At 43.2% G+C, this 21,238-nt stretch overlaps 1 protein-coding gene across 4 annotated transcripts in view; it reads right to left on the bottom strand.

The window, feature by feature from the left end:
• Positions 1-594: 594 nt before the first annotated feature.
• tfpia (tissue factor pathway inhibitor a) overlaps positions 595-21,238 on the bottom strand; it is a 51,573-nt gene continuing 30,929 nt past the window's right edge. The window contains exons 3-7 of one of the 4 annotated variants that reach the window (XM_030343768.1): positions 7,884-8,060; positions 6,413-6,496; positions 6,007-6,060; positions 2,119-2,307; positions 595-1,280 (exon numbers count right to left, since the gene is read on the bottom strand). In XM_030343768.1, the coding sequence (XP_030199628.1) occupies positions 1,216-1,280; positions 2,119-2,307; positions 6,007-6,060; positions 6,413-6,496; positions 7,884-8,060 (569 nt within the window). In that variant the 3' untranslated portion in view covers positions 595-1,215. The remainder of the gene's footprint in view (positions 1,281-2,118; positions 2,308-6,006; positions 6,061-6,412; positions 6,497-7,883; positions 8,061-21,238) is intronic. The other 3 variants (XM_030343769.1, XM_030343770.1, XM_030343771.1) reach the window with 3 other exon arrangements.

Below are 21,238 nucleotides of genomic sequence, written 5' to 3'. Positions count from 1 at the left end.
AAAATTAAAATTGAACTTAATGTTTTTGCTCGAGTCTAATGTGAACACATTAGAGCATAAAAGGTAGATTGCCATACACAGAGATTGTGACATCCGTCAGCAACACGCAAGCTCTGTGTTCGCCAATCTACCTATTGAGTCTTAAAAACAAAATGGCGGTGATCTACCGATGGTATGGTGTGTATAACATGTCCTTTTTAATAAACAATCTGTACACTTACAAAGTTCTCATTGCCTCGTTTTATATGAAAGACCCTTATTATACTACCAAAGAAGTGTCGGGCTACTTTTAGCCTTTTAAGTGGTTTAAAATAGCGATTTAGTTTTTACCATAACCAGTTCCCCCATCGTTCCAAGTTTATAGCGTTTGATAGAATCGGCTAAAAACAGCCAACTGAAGAAAGCGTCTATATGCTGTTTTTGTGCTCCAAAACTAACGTTTCAACTCATTATCATATAAACATATCCCAAATCCATTTTACACCGGAATTACCCTTTAATATACACCACTATCATCATAATCCCTGGTTGATCCCAAATTGCTGAAAGACATTGACAAAAGCCCATTGAGAGACCGTAACTGTGGAACAGACATTAGCAAAAACATATTTGTTTTATTGTCAAAATCAGTAAAAAGTATTATTATTGAATGGAAGTAAACAGTAAAATATCATAGTTGTTCACTAAAAGCAAACACAAAGAGTGGACAATAGGATCTACAAACACTAAATAACAATAATATATCACATCAAGATGTATCCACTACACATCAAAATCTCTTGTCAAGAAAATGTCAAAAAGTACATTCATATATATGTCAACGTCAGTAATTGGTAATATCCGGGGACACGTGAGTGTACAGGAGTAAATAGAGTCGGACAATTAAAATGGCTTGAAGGAATAGAAGGTAACCGAGAGGTGTGAAGACGTGAAGTGGTAATTTTGGAGATTTTCAAGCTAGTTAATGTCTGTTATGTCTCTTTCTATTGTAGAATGAGGTAACACAATGGTGATCGATTCTGTGGCCTACTGATGAAATCCCCTTGCATTTGCAGCATCATGAATGTTAGGTGTGGGTGACACATTGGAGTTTGTATTGGACTTTGTTGTATTGTATTGTTGTATTGGACTAATTAATTTTACGTTTTTATGCAGGTCAGGCTGCAAAACAATAATTCTAAGACCAATATAAAAAGGGCATCAATAAAAGTGGATTTAACCAAGAGCAGGCTGGATCACAATGTTTTTCCTCTTTATTCTGATCATCCCCGACCTATGATCTGCAAAATAAACATAACACAACCCGTGAAAACGTTATCATTTAATTGTCTTCAGTATAAAGTAAATGAAAACTTTATATCAAGCAGATCGTACGTTCTCACAACTGCTAACAGTGCCATCTAAGGGCAGCACATAATAACGCTTTAGTATATTTCAATGTAGATTAATCTGGAGAGAAGATGTAGTAACATGTGGGCCGAGACAGATAACTATAGCCAAAGTGTGCCATAGGTAAATTACCGGTAGGCCTGTCTAATTAGTGTTTGATTAAAAAAGAAGATAGAATATAAATATATCATGCATACATCGCTTTTACTTGCCAAATATGAAAAGGCGGTCATCTGAATAAATGTGAACTTATTCTACTCTACCTTGCATAGAGCCTCTGACTGATTTATATTATATTTGAACTCTGGATTTGCCAGGAAAATGGAAGTGACGTCTAAGCACGTATAATAGCAACAATTTATGTTCTTTCATAGCTCTTTAATTTGTAAATTGTGTGTGCATTATATCAACTGAAGACTCTCATAATGTCTATTTTAACTTTTTTTCATTTTGTCATTCACGATTATAACGATTATAACTATTAGTTTAATTAGGATTGTAAGAGCAACTCCAGTGCTCTCCATGCGTGAGCTTAAGCAGCCTGCAGTTCTCTTACCATCCAAAGGGGTCAGTAACGAGAAGATATGTCTGATTCTTCCACATCTTCCACCATAAAAATATATTGGATCATTTATGGTTAATGTATATTAAAGATTTGCAAACAAATAAAAATATATATAATCCAATAAACCTTGTCCACTACTAAGAGCAGCGCTGTGTAACACTTACGATGGACGTTCATGCAGATCTTCATGCACTGCCTCTTGTACACAAAGTTGTTCTTGTTTCCCTCACAGCCTCCATAGGGGAAGATGCTGCACTTCTGGGTCAGGGGGTTGTAGGCAAAGCGCCGTTTGGTAGCATGGCAGGGCCCCTCTTCTATGGACAGCAGGCAGAAGCTTGGGGTGCTGAAAACTGCTAGAGAAAGAGAAAAACAAACAATGTAATGATAATAATAATAATAATAATAATAATGCATTTAATTTAGAGGCGCCTTTGAAGACACCCAAGGTCACCTTACAGAGCATATAGTCATCATACATTTTTTAAAAAAACAAGACATTGTGGAAAAAATAAATAAATAAATAAATAAATAAATAAACATAAGCAATAAGAAATAAATAAAACAAAAACAAAAAACAATCAAAACAGTGATCAGTTAGACGTTGTGTGCGAGTTTGAACAGGTGAGTTTTGAGTTGTGACTTGAAGGTTGTAATGGTGTCTGACTGTTTTATGTGTGGGGGGAGGGAGTTCCAGAGCCTGGGTGCTGAACAGCTGAATGACCGGGCACCCATTGAAGTGAGTCGTGATGTGGGGATACATAGTAGTCCAGCAGAGGTTGAGCGGAGGGAGCGGGAGGGAGTGTATTCTTGGAGGAGGTCGCAGAGATAACTGGGGGCTAGGTTGTGGAGAGCTTTGTAGGTGAGGAGTAAGGTTTTGTATTGGATGCGGAAGTGTACTGGGAGCCAGTGAAGTTGAATGAGGACAGGGGTGATGTGGTCAGATGATTTGGTTTGATTTGATTTGATTGTACTTCATGTACAATGTACGTTTTACTTACGTAACTATTTATGGTATTCAAAACCACTTTAGGCTGACAAAAATCGTAGCATAGAATCATTATTGGAGTTGCATGTTTTTTATAAACAAATCGATGGGATGCAGATAAGCTATAATATAGGAATCAGAAGGGAATCTATCAAATTATATATGTAATAATTTGATTAAACCTAGCCAGGTGATTATAATCTGTGCGTTATGATACATGTCATCATTTTGACCTATTATATGTCCTGTTTTTCTGTATGGCTGCCCATCTATTGCACACTATTGCACTTCTGTCAACTAGCAACTACACATTATCTCATTGTCTGTTCCCTAGGTTAGGGGGGTTTATTACTCTATGTTATAGTATTTTTGCTATGTCTATGTGCCAAATATTCATAGGACATTAAACATAGATTTAACCTCTTGTTTGAGAGAGGTTTGATTTATTCCAACCAGCCTAGTATAGCAACATGCATGAATATTAATATTCCGGTAAGGCCTGTAGCCATACCCAGGGACATAAATGACTCTATTTCAATCCAACTTATTTATTAAATCTGTCCCTTTGGCCACACGGTCCTTGAAATGAATTGAATATGGGAATTAAGAGTCGGTTCACCAGCCAATTTTTAAAGCTTCAAGTGGCACTATATTAACCTATATATTAACCTTAGATTAATCTGCAGTTTCCCCCCCCCAAGACTAAACTAATGACTTTGTTTGGGTTTTATTTGGATTATTTAACTCTCTTAAGAGAACTGTTAGGCTAGTTTTCATGTGCAACGTCAGCTTGCATTGACGTATGGACGTATGCAGTGAGTGAGAAAGACCACAAGATGTCAGTGTCGAGATAATAATATTGTATATAGTTATCTACAGCATACAAACAGGAAGGGGAAAAAAAGGTATGCAGGTTGATGAATTGCATGTCATTTATTTTCTGCAGTAGTTTATTCTTGCTGGACTTATTTAATCAGTTCTAGGGAGGAAGGATTTAACCCAATATTGAGTGCCCAATATTGATAAGAATTATATTCAGAAAGTATACACAACTGCACTCAAAAATTCCCAAGCAATCACATCGACACGAAACATGTGAGGATTGTATCTTATTCTCTTTTTACAGGCATCCATCATTTCATCATTATATATGTAATTTAAAATGCATGACAGTACTTCAATACAAAAACAAAGATGATAAAATGCCACATGAGACCTCTTGGCCACCTCTCCCTGTCAACGATGTTCGGAAAATACAGTAATTGAAATGAGAGAGAGAAGGATGGCCCACAGAGATAAACCTCAATGCTATCTCACACACTCACACACGAGAGAGAGAGCGAGAGAGAGAGAGAGAGAGAGAGAGAGAGAGAGAGAGAGAGAGAGAGAGAGAGAGAGAGAGAGAGAGAGAGAGAGAGAGAGAGAGAGAGAGAGAGAGAGAGCAGTGGATGAGCTACCAGGGAAGTAGAGCTTATTGGTGCAGAGACCCGAAAAACACATGCAACTGCCCTTTGACCTCTTCCCATCTCCCACGCAGGAAATGCTCTGGTAACTTATGCCAAGCCAGTGGAGGACAGAGAATTCACACGTTAAAACCAACTGTCTCTATGCTGTCTGCCTTCTGTCTGTATGTCCTTCTTTGGTCAGATCCAGAAACAGATCATTAAGGAGCAGTTAGGGGTTAGGGCATCTTGGGAAATGCCTAAAGCTTTCGACTGTGAGTCAAACACTCCTAGCCAGGGGCACCAAATCATTTCAGAATTGCAGCCTCTCAACTTGGGATTGAGTAATAGATATCACTGATACTCAATTCTCTCCAAAGTTTAATTCACAAAGTAATGCTAAATAAACGTGTCATTCATTGTCATTTGAACTTCGTATGCATTCATATTTATTATTCCGGAACACAGACCATCGAAAATTATTTTAGATGAGCAAGAAATGAAATGCCAACATTTCGGATTTTTGGTAAAAAAGTAAGCTAGACCGTTTGTGTTAGTAAATGACTGCATTTAGAATAGACACTTCCTGCAATTCTCTTCATACACAAGTAGTCCATCTTTTAAAGTGACCATGGCAAAGGCATTCTAAGAGTTTTAATCTGAGGCTATATGTTTCGCCGTCATCAATTGATTCTAATTGTTTCCTCCATTGACCATGGGCTCGCCATATTTCTTAACAAGTAATCTAAATTCTGTAAGCATTGATATTCATGAGGCCATTGATCAAGGTTAGGATTCGAGACAGAGAATAAGAGAGTATATACAAAAGAAAGCAGATAATAAAAAATAAAAAATAACATTTAATTTGGTTAAAGAGTAGGCTACATAAACAATAGCATGTAACTCTAGACAGTAAGACTATAGTTGTTCAAATACCTGTACCTTAACCATAAGGCCCAACCTCTGGGTCAGCATCTGCTGTGCATATATTGTGTTAATGGCTAAGCCTACATGCGAGGAGAGTTGCACTCTAATATGACTTCTCGTCGTCTACCGTTTTGCTGTTGCCTCGGTCAGCTTATACTCACAAGTCTGCCTCAAAAAGCATCGCATAACTAGAGATGAGGACAATCTCCAAGGTTCACAACACATCAGAATCTGAATCAATTAATGTAACGTTGCTAGGGACATCCAAAATCTCTCTCCATGTCGCAAAGTGATTTGCTATATATTCCCTTACTTTCACTATGGTAGATAGTTTAGTAGCGCCTTGTTCCCATTCAGGATTCATTTCCTAGGAAATCTCTAGACATGTGGTAGGCGGCGAGATAAGGTATGAGACTACTAAAAGCATGTTTAGAGTAGAGACCACTCAACATTGAAGTGACGATTACTTGACGGGGTGCTGTGGACATGATATTTAGAGTCTCAGAGTGGACGAGAATGATTGATGCCATTTTCCCCTGGCCTGCCAAGTTCTGGGGACCCTGCCCTCGCCACTCCCCTTTCATGCAACCATACTTCTATCCATTTTGTAGTACAAATTACAATTTAAGAAGTTGAACCTATTTAGAGGTTGGACTAAGTACAGAAACAAAGAATTGACGCCGAGTTCATTGTCTTACCAGGCTGCCTCACAGAGATGTCCGGGATGGATGCCAGTTGGACAAGTACTTCTTCTGAAATCCACCCAAAAAATAAAAAAATAAAAATAAAGAGGTGTTATCAATTGAAATACAAGTTGATTGTTCTTTATTAACACAGTATATCTAAATCATGCCCACTTTGATTTTGTTTCCCAGTACTTTCAAAAAACAAGCCTCCATTTTGTAAATAGACTAAAGCCATTTCACTTAGAAGCTGTTCATTACTATTAATTTAAGTTTGATCAACTGAATTTCTTAAAAACAGTATCTCTGAGCATGATATAGTTACCATAGCAGTAAGACCATCTTTCTGAGTCAAAAAGTCAACAGGAGCATGTCCCTTGGTGGATTGGATTATATTGATCATTTAATTCCAAAAGCCTACCCTTGATAATCAGAGGCTGTATTTCCGATGAGTTGGTAGGTTCTAGATCACGAACGGCTGCTACTGGTTCTTTGGTCGCTTTTGCTGTTAATAATAAAACAAGACAGTATGTTAATTTTAATATATAGCATATATAGCTAATTGGTTCAATGGTTATGCCATTAGCAACCATAGGGACTACAGAAAAAAACTGTACATAATATTTTTTCTATGCACATTTTCTATTCTTATATTTTCTTGACACAGTTTGTGTGCAAGTTAAGTTGGTGGAATCAAATCCAGTAACGGAAAATTATATCCGTTTTACCTTAAATATTCTTTGTACATTATATTAACTCTGTTATTTCTTACCACCAAGTTACGAGAGTGGAAACTGTGTACATCCTTGAACAAATCTACAAATTAAACAGGACAGATTCATTTATCTTAAATTATTGCCTTTACACTCCTTACATCTAATGTCTACATTCAAAATCGTAAGTGTGTCATACATTCACATAGTATAGGATGTAGGCAAGATTTGGTCCCATTTGAATGGCTTATTTTTTTCGTTGACAACTTCAATATGTCAATGACTTCAGAAAGTCATGTCAAAGTCTGGCATGATGAAATGTGTTTTTTTTGGGCGCCTGAAAACTATTTAAATGCTGAATCAGGCCAGAACGTGATTTCATGGTTGGCATGAAAAAAATCCATCAAAAGTTAATTCATGAGGTAACACTGCTTTGAATTTTTCACATTTCGTAGTTCTCGAATTTCCCATTTTAATCCAGAGCAGGTTACCGCAGGTCATCTACTTATAGGAGCTCCACAACGCTTTATTAATTCAGCATTACGTGTTCGCTAGACCAAAAATAATGACTTCTTCTCGTTTCGAAGCCGGTTTAATTACTTCCTCGGTCATTAACGGCTCACATTGCGCACCAATAACCATTTTCAGCATCAGAGCTCAAAACGATGTCAACAATGTCTTCAACTAACACTCAATGAAAGTGAGTGATTATTATTATTGTTGAGAATGTGATAGAATAACTGACTTTATTGCTAGTTTTTGAACTGCCATCACCAGTTTTTGTTGGCGCGTGTTTGAGTTAGTGCATGCAGTCAGGCAGTGCATATTATTTAACGCTAGCACATCAATGTGCCATATTGTATTCTATGAACTATGTCTGTATAATAGATTTTATACTATGCACATGTTTACAAAATGTAGACACATTTAGAAGCTTAGGAAGCAATCTTTCAGCGAGTTCAGAAACATCATTAAGCTGCAGGTGGGGAGCTGTTTGGGAATCTTGCTCAAGGAGAACCAAAGGTTTGGCCGTGGGCATTAGGGGATCAAACCCAGTAGCTTTCGGTTGGAAGTTGGAACACACAATGATATACTAGTTTCACCCACAGAGCCCCTTGACCCCTTACTGATAATGGGCCCAGGCTGCTCTGTGGCCAGACAAAAGTGTAAAAGTCTTACCAGGGTTTTGACATTTGGCCTGGCACTCCGCAATGCTCCTGAAGTTGTTAGCATTCCCGAAGCAGCCGCCGTAATAGAATTGCTGGCACTCGCGACTCACTCTGTTAAAGAAGTAGCGCGTCACCATTCCCCGGCAGGGGCCAGGGGCCTCTTCAAGATTACACGGACTCTTGTCGGCTAGAAAGAGAAATTGGGGAAACAAGCGAAGAATGAGAGGCTTTTAGAAACCTCTGGTGGACTCTCTGACACCACATGATGCAGTATTCACTCAGATGTCACAAAGAAGTAACTCAGCAGATAAATGCAGATGATTCAATCATTAACTTCGTTTCCACTCCCCCCACCCCTTCATCAACAAAAACGTTTGATGAGAGAGGAAAACATACATTTTTGAATAATTTAGATTCAGATTTCAGATTCATAAAGAATTCTTCTTGTGTTAAAATTGCCATAAATTGCAAGATTTTCTCAATAAAGAATAATTAAAATGTATTTAGTTGTAAAATGTTTGATGCTATTAATTTGCATGATTTATTCTAGAAATGTGTAGCTACATCAGAGATTGTAAGAATGGGGACAGCCATCCGATGTTAAGGAAGTGGTACATCGCTCTGAAACATGCCATCATTTATCTAACTTACCCTAATATTTCCCATCCTAACCCTTCCAAATTATGAAACCATAATATGTTTGAAAAGCATCAGATGTAAATTGCACAAACTGCAAACAAATTGCACATGTATCTGTACAATAGTAGGAGGGGTTTGAACCAACCACCTTTTGGATGTTATACGCGTCAGTGGTCACCAATAACTCCCAGTGACATTTAATGCCTTGTATTGATCATTGCAATGTCTCCGTTCTCCAAATATGTCCATTTTGGTTCCAGACAATTAGAATAGAAAAATGCATACCAAAGAAAACAACAACAAACCAAAATTACTCATCTGATAAATTGCATTCCCAATGTGGATACAAAACCATAGATCATTCTAGATTGATTCCATGGAATGTAGCATCCCCTGTTATCGAAAATAAAATGATTTCACAGTTGAGATTGTTCCAGCTGAAGCTTTGGCATCACGCTGATAACTGAGTGAACTACAGAGATGAACTCAAAACAAACCATGCTCCAAGCCCAACATTGCTGATCCAAACTCAACCGTAAATAACATCAACATATGTTTATCACTTGTATTTTCTGTACAATATTTCTTCTTCTATTATTTCAAATACTGTTATTCTGTCTTGGTATACAGACTACATATATTATTTTATTTTTTATGCACAATTTGTGTCTTTTATATTGTACCACTCAAATTTGTCATCTGGCATCAATAAAGTAAGTTCTCTCTCAATAAACCATTTACAGACGTTGTGCTATAATAAACAGATTATGTTGTGGTTTTTTGTCCCTTCCCAATCTGGACACTCCTCACTTGGGCTTCTTGTTCTCCGTTTCTTGTCCTCTCTGTAATCCACATCAGTCTTAGCTTTTCAACTCCCTCTGGAAGAAGTAGAGCTAGCAGAGCGGAACTAGCCATATAATATGATGATAATAAAGCTCTAATAATTACATTTCTTTATGAACAATCCAGACTTTTCTGCATCCAAACATAGATGTGATTCTCATATTTGTTGATACAGGCCCTACCTATCCAAGGGGACACACACACACACACACACACACACACACACACACACACACACACACACCACACACACACACGCACACACACACACACACACACACACACACACACACACACACACACACACACACACACACACCCACAAACACACACACACACACACACACACACACACACACACACACACACACACACACACACACACACACACACACACACACTCACACACACCTGCTGTACTGAGGTTGAGTGTGAACTTGGGAGAGGGATGGTCCCAGAGGGACTCATTTACCATCAGCTCCTCTAACAGTGAATGATGTGAGGACCGGAGGTGCTACAGAGTCCATTATCATCTGTTCATCAAAGCACTTTTTAGTGAGGGGTTACGCTTGATTTAAGACCTTTCTTCCTAGACATAATGGAGTAGAAAATATTTTGCAACTAAATATGTTTGTATTATTCTTTATATAGAAATCTTGAATAAGGCACTCTAAATACTTTTAGGATATGCTCGGAAGAGTGGCCAGGGTTTTGATGGGTTTGTGCTGCAACGGCCCAAACCCATCAAAAACCCTACTCTTCAGAGCGTTTTTTTTAATGATTGATTCGGCTAACATGGGATGAATGGTTGACACCACTTAATCCCACTCAGACTTGATCCCTGTACTGTGTCTTGTTGACTGTCGGACTCTGCCAGCGCATCACCTCAAATCCCCTTAGGGTAGTTTGGCTCTCAACATTTGAAAATCCTCCAATTTTGTGAAAAGTGAAACATTGGGAAAAAGTAAAAAGATTTGTCCTTGTATAGAGGTCATATCATTTTGGTCTTTGAGATCCTGCAAACATATTGAAACCTCTGTTCATCACTTTTTATTTTTTGCATTAAGTCGGTTTTTGCCGACTTAAAGGCCCACTATGCAACTTTTTTAGGCAAAATTACATTAAGTATGCAGGTTGAGAGTTATGCTGATGGTTCTGCATCCATTTCTGGGTTGATTGGTGGGTGTGTCATTTACCCATGTCGCCTCTCCAGTGAAAAAGCGCATATGCAACTTGATCTGTTCGGACCGACACAATCCGGATGTGACGCAGCGGAAGTATCCTCGAAAATGTAGTCAGATTGTAGTTTCGAAAATGCTTTACGGCACAGACACACACCCAAACATGGCACCGGCTAGATATAAACAGCCAGTTGCGAGGCAATTGTTGTCCGAGGTAGGAAACCCAAACGCCGCCGTGTTTGGGTGCATGATAGAGTTTAGATCGGGTTAGATTAAATAATCTCGGATATAAATAACGATCTCATCTCATCGTCATCCGTTTATCCGGGGTCGGGTCGCGGGGGGAGCAGCTCAAGCAGGGGGCTCCAGACTTCCCTTTCCCGGGCCACATTGACCAGCTCTGACGGGGGGATCCCGAGGCGTTCCCAGGCCAGTGTTGAGATATAATCTCTCCACCTAGTCCTGGGTCTTCCCCGAGGTCTCCTCCCCAATGGACGTGCCTGAAACACCTCCAAAGGGAGGCGCCCAGTAGGCATCCTTGCCAGATGCCCGAACCACCTCAGCTGACGCCTTTCTAAGTAAAGGAGCAGCGGCTCTAATCCAAGTTCCTCACGGATCACTGAGCTTCTCACCCTATCCCGAGACGCCAGCCACCCTTCTGAGAAAACTCATCTCGGCCGCTTTTACCCGCGATCTCGTCCTTTCGGTCATCACCCAACCCTCATGACCATAGGTGAGGATAGGAACGAAGATAAACCGGTAGATCGAGAGCTTTGCCTTGCGGCTCAGCTCTCTTTTCGTAACAACGGTGCGGTAAAGCGAACGCAATACCGCCCCCGCTGCTCTGATTCTCCGGCCAATCTCACGCTCCATAGTACCCTCACTCGCGAACAAGACCCCGAGGTACTTGAACTCCTTCACTTGGGCTAAGGACTCATAAATAACGATAATCGGGTTAAATAACTTCACATGGTGTGTCTGGTGTGTTTCCAGCATTCGTAGTGTTGATCAGCAGAGAAATAGTCCGCCAAGACGTTGAGGTTGCTTAGCAGCCAGAGACTCTGTCCATGCAAGTGAACGGAGCGTTCACTCTTCGTCATAACTATCAAACCAAACATCCTTCACATTCACCGAGCGAACATTCTGAAAGTAAAATGCACATTTCTCGCTAAAAATGTTTCCATAAACGCATTTAATGGCGTAACTATGTTACTATATCCACCCAGAAAAAAGAAAGATGTCGGCCGTATGCTTCTGTGCAAGGGTCACTACTATGGTCACTACAGTAACGAATTGCTTTACGGCACAGACCCACAAACACGGAACCGGCTCGATATAAACACAAGTAACTAATGGATTGTTATATTCATCATAGATCAGCCGACTAAAAAGAGACAGAGAAACCCAATGTCGGAGGAACAGAAGAAGAGAAAAGGGAGACAGACCGACAGAGAGGCCAGACACGAGTAAACGTTGGGCAAGCTTTTCAGGAATAGCGTGAACTGAAAGAAAAAGAAGACTGCAAATCAGACGCCGACTCGGCCGTGTTGCTTTTGAAATTGAAAGTACCCTTGGGTGAACTTTGTCTGCGTAATATTCTTGATTCTGATAGTCTCTGTACACATGTGTTTGCTCAACCATTTTTTTGAGCCCTGTAAAAATTGTTTTCTCGACCGTTTTGTTGTGAGCCCTGTTTGTTTCTAGCTTGCTTGGTTGCAACCATATAAACACCTTGTTTCCATGGGTGTTTTGCTGTTCGTCTGTCTCGTCCCCCAGATACAGACTGAATCCCCGAATCCAAGTTCTTGTTTATTTCGATTATTATGTTGGCCAAACCTCTTACACTGATTGTTCTGTTCAACCTAAGATAAAATAATTATAACCTAGGGTATAAATTCTCCCCGTCAACTATAAAAAATGATGGATTTATGTTTATTGCAATGCAAATACACCATTTTAAAAATGTATAACCTTGCCTACACTTTATGAACATCTATTTCGGACATGGCTCCGCGCATTCGCCGGCTTCTTTGAAAACAAATGCACATGGCTCGCGTAGAAGAGCATGGGGAAGGGACGTCAACGAGTTGTTACGACAGTGTTGTGAAATATCTACTACGAAGCTTTAGGGGGCGCTGTGTAGAGAAATGTGCGTGCCAAAACCAAGAAAACAGCGAAGACATGCCCGAAGTTGCATAGTGGGCCTTTAATGCAAAATCTTATGGCATTTTTAAGTTTTTTATCAAATATCAATTGAGGTCACATTATCAGTTTAAAAGTCGTATCCATAAGTTTGTATCAAGTTCGTACACCGATAGAAGACATACGTGGGCAAGACTCCAACATGTTCAACACCACTTTGACCACAGGGGGCACTATAACTTGCGGGAAAAGTTAAACAATCAGCCTCATTATTCAATCCAAAGTGGTCCAGGGACTTTAAACTTAGCGTGCTTGCTTGCTTATTAGCCTTGGTCTGTGCATTGTGCATGCATGCCATGCCAACATGTCTAGTTTAATTTACTATATTCAACTGATCAAATATGCTCCTTACCATGTTTCAAATAAACCATTAAAGGGAAACTTCACCCATTTCCATTAAGCTTTGTATCGTTAGAAACCCACTCATATTTTTGAATGGTCGTGCATCATTCCCTTATTTTCTGGGGAGACTGGAGAGATCCGTATCGATCTCCAACACTTCCTGTTTAAGATGAAGCAATATGATATGATATGTGTAAGAGGGGAGGATTCTCGTAAGACTACAAGCACTAGTCCCACCCCTCTATAGGGGGTGGGACCCACTGACGCTACAGACCTATTAGAGCAGTGCCAGTGGGTGGGACTTCACCAGCAGAAACTAACATCCACAACGTCTGAAGCTAAGCTAACAGAGGCTGTTGATAAAACTGAAGTAAAATGGCGGAAGGTACTGGATCTGACATAGAAGATGGCACCATGCAAAAGTTCACCATTCCGAAATAAATACAAACGAGGCCTAATTCACTGAGTTCACAAACTAATACTCTTCACTAGAAATGTTGTTTGAAATGATTTTCAAGCAGTCTTGCGGTATCAACTTGGTAGATGGAACAGCGAGGTGTCCGATAGGCGGAGATCTAGATCAGCGGGAGTGGCCAGTGAAGCTGTGCATCGTGGTGAATGGTGGGAGTTGTTGTCTTCATTCCACAAGCGCCAAAAAGTCACTTTCTGCCTATTCTCGGTCAAGACGGCACCAAATTAGAATTTAATTTTATTATTCGACTACACATAGGACCCAATTTAAATACATATTCATGCTACCTGGAACCGTCACCTTATCGTGGTGGAGAGGTTTGCGTGTCCCTATGAACCTGAGAGCTGTGTTGTCTGGAGCCTTGTGCTCCTGGTAGGGTCTCTCATGGCAGAGTGGTCTCAGGTGAGGGGCCAGACTAAGAATGGTTCAAAAAACTCCAATGAATAACGGAAAAGGAGGCGATGTGACCCGGCCCGGAGGAAGCCCGGGGCCCCCGTCTGGAGCCAGGCCCAGACGGAGGGCTCGATGGCGAGCGCCTGGTGGCCGGGTTTGCCACGGAGCCCGGTCGGGCACAGCCCGAACAAACTACGTGGCACCCCCCCTCTCTTCATCCCATGGGCCCACCACCTGTGGGAAGACCCGTTAGGGTCGGGTGCGCAGCCACATGGGTGGCAGCGAAGATCAGGGGTCTCGACGGACCAGACCCGGGCGGCAGAAGCTGGCTCTGGGGACGTGGAACGTCACCTCACTGTGGGGAAAGGAACCGGAGCTTGTGAGGGAGGTGGAGCGCTATCAGTTAGATCTGGTGGGGCTTACCTCCACGCACAGTCTCAGCTCTGGTACCGTACTCCTGGATAAGGGTTGGACTCTATTCTTCTCCGGAGTTGCCGAGGGCGTGAGGCGCCGGGCGGGTGTGGGGATACTCATAAATCCCCGGCTGAGCGCCGCGGTGTTGGAGTTTACCCCGGCAGACGAGAGGGTCGCCTCCCTGCGCCTAAGGGTTGTAGGGGGGAAAACTCTGACTGTTGTTTGTGCGTATGCACCAAACAGCAGCTCAGAGTACTCGGCCTTCTTGGAGACCCTGAATGGAGTCCTGTATGGGGCTCCAGTAGGGGACTCCGTAGTTCTGCTGGGAGACTTCAACGCCAACGTGGGCAACGATGGAGACACCTGGAGAGGCGTGGTGCGGAGGAACGGCCTCCCTGATCTAAACCCTAAAAGTGTACCTGGTACCAGAGTACCCTAGGCCGAAGATCGATGATCGATTTCGTGATCGTGTCATCTGATCTGAGGCCGCATGTTTTGGACACTCGGGTAAAGAGAGGGGCGGAACTGTCAACCGACCACCATCTGGTTGTGAGTTGGATCAGGGAATGGGGGAAATTTCCGGATAGACCTGGTAAGCCCAAACGAGTAGTGCGGGTGAACTGGGAACGTCTGGAGGAGGCCCCCGTCCTAGGTATCTTCAACTCACACCTCCGGCGGAGCTTTTCTGGCATTCCTGTGGAGGTTGGGGGAATTGAGCCGGAGTGGGCGGTGTTCAAAGCCTCCAGTGCTGAAGCTGCGGTGGCTAGCTGTGGCCTCAGGGTCTTAGGCTCCTCAAGGGGCGGTAACCCTCGGACACCGTGGTGGACACCGGTGGTCAGGGAAGCCGTCCGACTGAAGAAGGAGGCCTTCCGGGATAGGTTATCCTGGAGGACTCCTGACTCGGTTGCAGGGTACCGACAGGCTCGAGGGGCTGCAGCGGCTGCTTTGTCGGAGGCTAAGCAGCGGGTGTGGGAGAAGTTCGGAGAGGCCATGGAGAAGGACTTTCGGTCGGCACCAAAGTGTTTCTGGAAGACTATCCGGCACCTCAGGAGGGGGAAACGGGGAACCATCCAAGCTGTGTACAGTAAGGATGGGACTCTGTTGACCTCAACTGAGGAGGTCGTCGGACGTTGGAAGGAACACTTTGAGGAACTCCTGAATCCGAATAACACGCCCTCTATGTTGGAGGCAGAGCTCGAGGTTGATGGTGTTTCGTCGTCAATTTCCCTGGTGGAGGTCACTGAGGTAGTCAAACATCTCCGCAGTGGCAAAGCCCCAGGGATTGATGAGATCCAGCCAGAAATGCTAAAGGCTCTGGGTGTTGAGGGGCTGTCATGGTTGACACGCCTATTCAACATCGCGTGGGAGTCGGGTACAGTGCCAAAGGAGTGGCAAACCGGGGTGGTGGTTCCCCTGTTCAAAAAGGGGGACCAGAGAGTGTGTGCCAATTACCGGGGTATCACACTTCTCAGCCTCCCTGGAAAAGTCTACTCCAAGGTGCTGGAAAGGAGGGTTCGGCCGATCGTCGAACCTCAGATTGAAGAGGAACAATACGGTTTTCGCCCCGGACGTGGAACTACGGACCAGCTCTTCACTCTCGCAAGGATCCTGGAGGGGGCCTGGGAGTATGCCATCCGGTCTACATGTGTTTTGTGGATCTGGAGAAGGCGTATGACCGGGTCCCCCGGGAGAAACTGTGGGAGGTGCTGCGAGAGTATGGGGTAAGGGGGTCTATCCTCAGGGCCATCCAATCTTTGTACTCCCAAAGCGAGAGCTGTGTTCGTGTTCTCGGCAGCCAGTCAGTTTCGTTCTCAGTGGGTGCTGGTCTCCGCCAGGGCTGCGCCTTGTCACCAATCCTGTTTGTGATATACATGGACAGGATATCGAGGCGTAGTCGTGGTGGGGAGGGGTTGCAGTTCGGTGGTCTGAGGATCTCGTCACTGCTTTTTGCAGATGATGTGGTCCTCATTGGATCATCGGCCTGTGACCTTCAGCACTCACTGGATCGGCTGGCGGCCGAGTGTGAAGCGGCTGGGATGAGGATCAGCACCGCTAAATCTGAGGCCATGACTCTTAGCAGGAAACCGGTGGATTGCTTACTCCGGGTAGGAAATGAGTCCTTAGCCCAAGTGAAGGAGTTCAAGTACCTCGGGGTCTTGTTCGCGAGTGAGGGTACTATGGAGCGTGAGATTGGCCGGAGAATCGGAGCAGCGGGGGCGGTATTGCGTTCGCTTTACCGCACCGTTGTAACGAAAAGAGAGCTGAGCCGCAAGGCAAAGCTCTCGATCTACCGGTCGATCTTCGTTCCTATCCTCACCTATGGTCATGAGGGCTGGGTGATGACCGAAAGGACGAGATCGCGGGTACAAGCGGCCGAGATGAGTTTTCTCAGAAGGGTGTCTGGCGTCTCCCTTAGGGATAGGGTGAGAAGCTCAGCCATCCGTGAGGAACTCGGATTAGAGCCGCTGCTCCTTTACTTAGAAAGGAGTCAGCTGAGGTGGTTCGGGCATCTGGTAAGGATGCCCACTGGGCGCCTTCCTTGGGAGGTGTTTCAGGCACGTCCAGTGGGGAGGAGACCTCGGGGAAGACCCAGGACTAGGTGGAGAGATTATATCTCAACACTGGCCTGGGAACGCCTCGGGATCCCCCCGTCAGAGCTGGTCAATGTGGCCCGGGAAAGGGAAGTCTGGGGCCCCCTGCTTGAGCTGCTCCCCCCGCGACCCGACCCCGAATAAGCGGATGAGGAGGATGAGGAGGATGATTCATGCCTCCACCGGTGAAATGCTCCTTTAATACAATCAAAAATGCAAAAGTAATTTTGATTGGACTACTTCACAAGGTCAACATTCTTTAAAAAGTTATGTTTTATTTAGCCATTTCTAATCACAAGAGATTTGATTTATCACACAAACTAAGTAACATGTAGCCATCTCCATTGTCAGACTGACCGCTTGCCCTATGTGTTATTGTCAAGAAGTTCACAAAGCTGAGTAGCCCTTGGACCAATTTGTGATATTTAATTAATAGATTAGCACATTGTTAGCATAAGGTTCTCTCAAGTACTAGCCTAATAGCAGTTCTTACTTTGGTTAGGGTTAGGGTAGGGTTAGATTTAGATTTAACATATCTACACTGTACAATGTTGTAAATGATGGTGTACAAGGATATACATCAAAGTGTTTTATGTTTTAAACAAACCTATATCTTGCAAAACTTTTCCTTATATATCATGTAAAGTTTAATACTAACTCATAAATTAGAGACTTAATTTATACAGTTAATACGGTTGCTGTTTTTCCTCTCTGGAAAAATGTTTCGTAAGCTGTATCTCCCAGAACTTTAAGATCATGGTTGATCTTAGTCACTGTGTTAGTTTACTTTGAGAATATGTTTTATTTATCAGCTGCTTTTCTGTTTGTACCCTGTTTAATGTTTTATGGACATACTTCTAAATGGCCTGCAATATGGATACAGTCAGAGGTCATGGCTATCCATGGTGGATCACAGATCAACTAAAGGCGGGTTAGGTAAGATTTAAGAACTATTATTTGAGTGTATTTGTTGAAAATGGCACAGCCATTCATCACATGTTAGTGAGATGAGTGAAATGCAATATCTGATACTATCTGTTTTGAGTTGAGTGTGCATGCCTTATGAGCCTTTTTAGATTTTAAACCAATAGCGACTAATTTTTGACCAATCAGGGCATCTCTTTTGTGATTGGTTTGGGGATTAAATCACATGTCAGTGAAATTAAACACAATTCAATATATTTTTGGGCTGTTTAAATACAAAATCTTTCTTTCTTCTGCCTAACTCTTAAATGACCTTTTGCCCCTTTAATATTAATTAATATGGCTGTCAATATCTGGATATCAATAAAAGGTTAATATCGGCCATTGTATCAGCGGATGTCACCAATCTCATATGTGAAAGTGCAAAAGCAAGATCTTCTTCTATCTGTAATAATGGAGAAGAAAAACCACAAATAGTGCTTTATGTCCAGGGCCGAGAAGTGCCACGGGATCATCCAGAACCATGTGTATTCCCTCACTATGAAGTCAGGCGGACGTTGCTTTCAAAAGAAAAAATAAGAGCTTTTTTTTTTCCATCTCCTGGCTTTGCTCTGAAGGATTATCCAGTCCTTAAATCAGGATATCTAAGCCTCTTCTTATCTCTCTAAACAAGCTGACATCTCCTCCCCTTGGAGAAATAGCTTGGGTCCTATTTTCCGGAACTATACTTCTCCTGCAATCACTCCCTGTACTCTGTTTTGTTCCACTTGAGAAATGCACTTCAGCAATGTCTTCTCTATCACACGTTCATCTTGGCTTGGTTGTTCGTTTGTCTTACCCCCTCCCCCAGTGTTCTCTCGTACTCTGTCACTCAAAAGTTACAGGGACACAGACAAGGGTTGATGGCTGATGTGATGTCTGCATCTGAAATAATAATAATAATAATAATAATAACAATAAATAATAATAATGCTTAATAAGTGCCAAGATGACTGCTTGGAATGTGAATGACCAAGTGTTTAACCTCCTAACGAACTCAACCAATGGACAACATTAAGGATCACAGGCAGCTTGCATCAGGGTGTAAACTTTCACCGCTGCAAACGGGTTGGGACGAAGTTAAACTTCAATTGACCTCATGTTAATTGGGCAATTATGCACATCTTTTGAATCCCGTTTTTACTGGTACAACCTGTACTGGTTTCTACTGATGTTCATTGGTTCTCTTCGATAGGATCTACTTTTTTTAAATAAGATATTAAAAGGCGAAATAATCTTTAATTATAATTAATATAATTATAAAATTTAGAGGGAGACGGTTAATTCTTACAACTTAAATAAGTGTGCTGGGTTGTTCATTCTAAAACACTAATTGATGAAACTGTGGCAGATTGGCAGAGTGATCCTGCACTCTGAACTCTATTGGTCATTTTTCCTGGCCCTGACAGAGACCTGGATCACTCCAGAGAACTCTGCTACTCCTGCTTCCCTCTCCACCGTCTACTCATTCTCGCACACTCCTAGACCATCTGGGCGAGGAGGGGGGACCGGACTCCTCATCTCGCCCATGTGGTCCTACCAGGTCCTTCCACTAGAACACTTGGCCAGATCTGCGTTTGAACTCCACGGACATACAACTTAAATAAGTGTGCTGGGTTGTTCATTCTAAAACACTAATTGATGAAACTGTGGCAGATTGGCAGAGTGATCCTGCACTCGGAACTCAATTGGTCATTTTTCCTGGCCCTGACAGAGACCTGGATCCCTCCAGAGAACTCTGCTACTCCTGCTTCCCTCTCCACCGTCTACTCATTCTCGCACACCCCTAGACCATCCGGGCGAGGAGGGGGGACCGGACACCTCATCTCGCCCATGTGGTCCTACCAGGTCCTTCCACTAGAACACTTGGCCAGATCTGCGTTTGAACTCCACGCTGTCACGGTCACCATTCCTATCAAGCTCTCCATTGATCTACCGTCCTCCTGGTCCCCTCCGTGACTTCTACGACGAGATGGATGCCCTCCTCAGCTGCTTTCCTGAGGATGGCACCCCACTCGTTATCCTCGGCGACTTCAACATCCTGCCAGAGAAGTTGCACTCACCTGAACTAACCAACTTTTTCGCCACCTTTGACCTAACACTTACCCCTTCTCCTCCCACACACAGGGCCGGGAACCAGCTTGACCTAATATTAACCAGGTCCTGCGGCACCTCTGCTCTCTCCGTTACCCCGCTCCCTGTGTCTGACCATCACTTTGTTGATTTTTCTCTCCCCTTGAAATCCTCTCCCTCCTTCCTCTCTAGTTCCCACATTGTCACCACTCGCCGTAACCTCAAATCCCTCTCTCCCTCTACTGTTCTGTCTTCACTTCCTTCTATCGAACGATTCTCTCAACTATTTACAGATGAATCTTCAGACACTCTGCTATCCTCCCTCTCCTCCTCCTTGGATTCCCTCTGCCCCTTCCACTCCAGACCAGCGCAATCTTCACCGCCCCCGCCTTGGCTGTCCCATCCTCTGCGGACTTGTAGAAGAAAGTTGCGAGCAGCTGAGAGGAAATGGAAGAGATCAGACTGTCCTAATGATCTATCTCACTATCTTTCCTTCTTTCTTTTACCCAATTTAGCCCTCTCACCTCTGACGAGGTAAACAGAATAATAACATCTAACCATGCCACCACCTGCCCTCTTGACGCTATCCCCTCCTCTCTCCTCCAGGATGTCTCAAGCGAGATCCCACCATTTCTCACCTCAATTATCAACTCCACCCTCACTTCAGGCATTGTTCCAGCGTCTTTCAAGACTGCCAGAATAAAGCCTCTCCTCAAAAGAACAACTGTTAATACCACCGACATCCAGAACTACAGACCGGTATCTCTTCTTTCATTCCTGTCTAAAACACTGGAAGGTGCCGTTGCTAACCAACTGTCCTCCTATCTCTCATCTAACAACCTCCTTGACCCTCACCAGTCAAGTTTCAAGAAGGCACACTCCACCGAGATGGCTCTCCTCGCGATGACTGAGTCCCTCCGTGCTGCCAGAGCCTCGTCCCTCTCATCGGTTCTCATTCTCCTCGACCTGTCCGCAGCATTTGACCAGTGAACCACCAGATCCTTCTTGCCGAACTTGGCATCGCTGAATCTGCTCTTTCCTGGTTCACATCCTACCTGACGAACCGCACCTATCAAGTGACATGGAATGGCTCCTTGTCCAAACCTTGCACGCTTGAAATTGGTGTCCCTCAAGGCTCTGTACAGGGGCCTCTTCTGTTCTCCCTCTATACCAGGTCTCTGGGCTTGGTAATTGCTTCACACAGCTTTTCCTATCACTGCTATGCTGACGACACTCAGCTATTTCTCTCTTT

The sequence above is a fragment of the Gadus morhua genome, chromosome 20 (assembly GCF_902167405.1).
Source record: "Gadus morhua chromosome 20, gadMor3.0, whole genome shotgun sequence".
NCBI classification, from domain to species: domain Eukaryota; kingdom Metazoa; phylum Chordata; class Actinopteri; order Gadiformes; family Gadidae; genus Gadus; species Gadus morhua.
The sequence above is the reverse complement of the archived record's forward strand: the minus strand, read 5'-3'. Positions and strand labels throughout refer to the sequence as shown.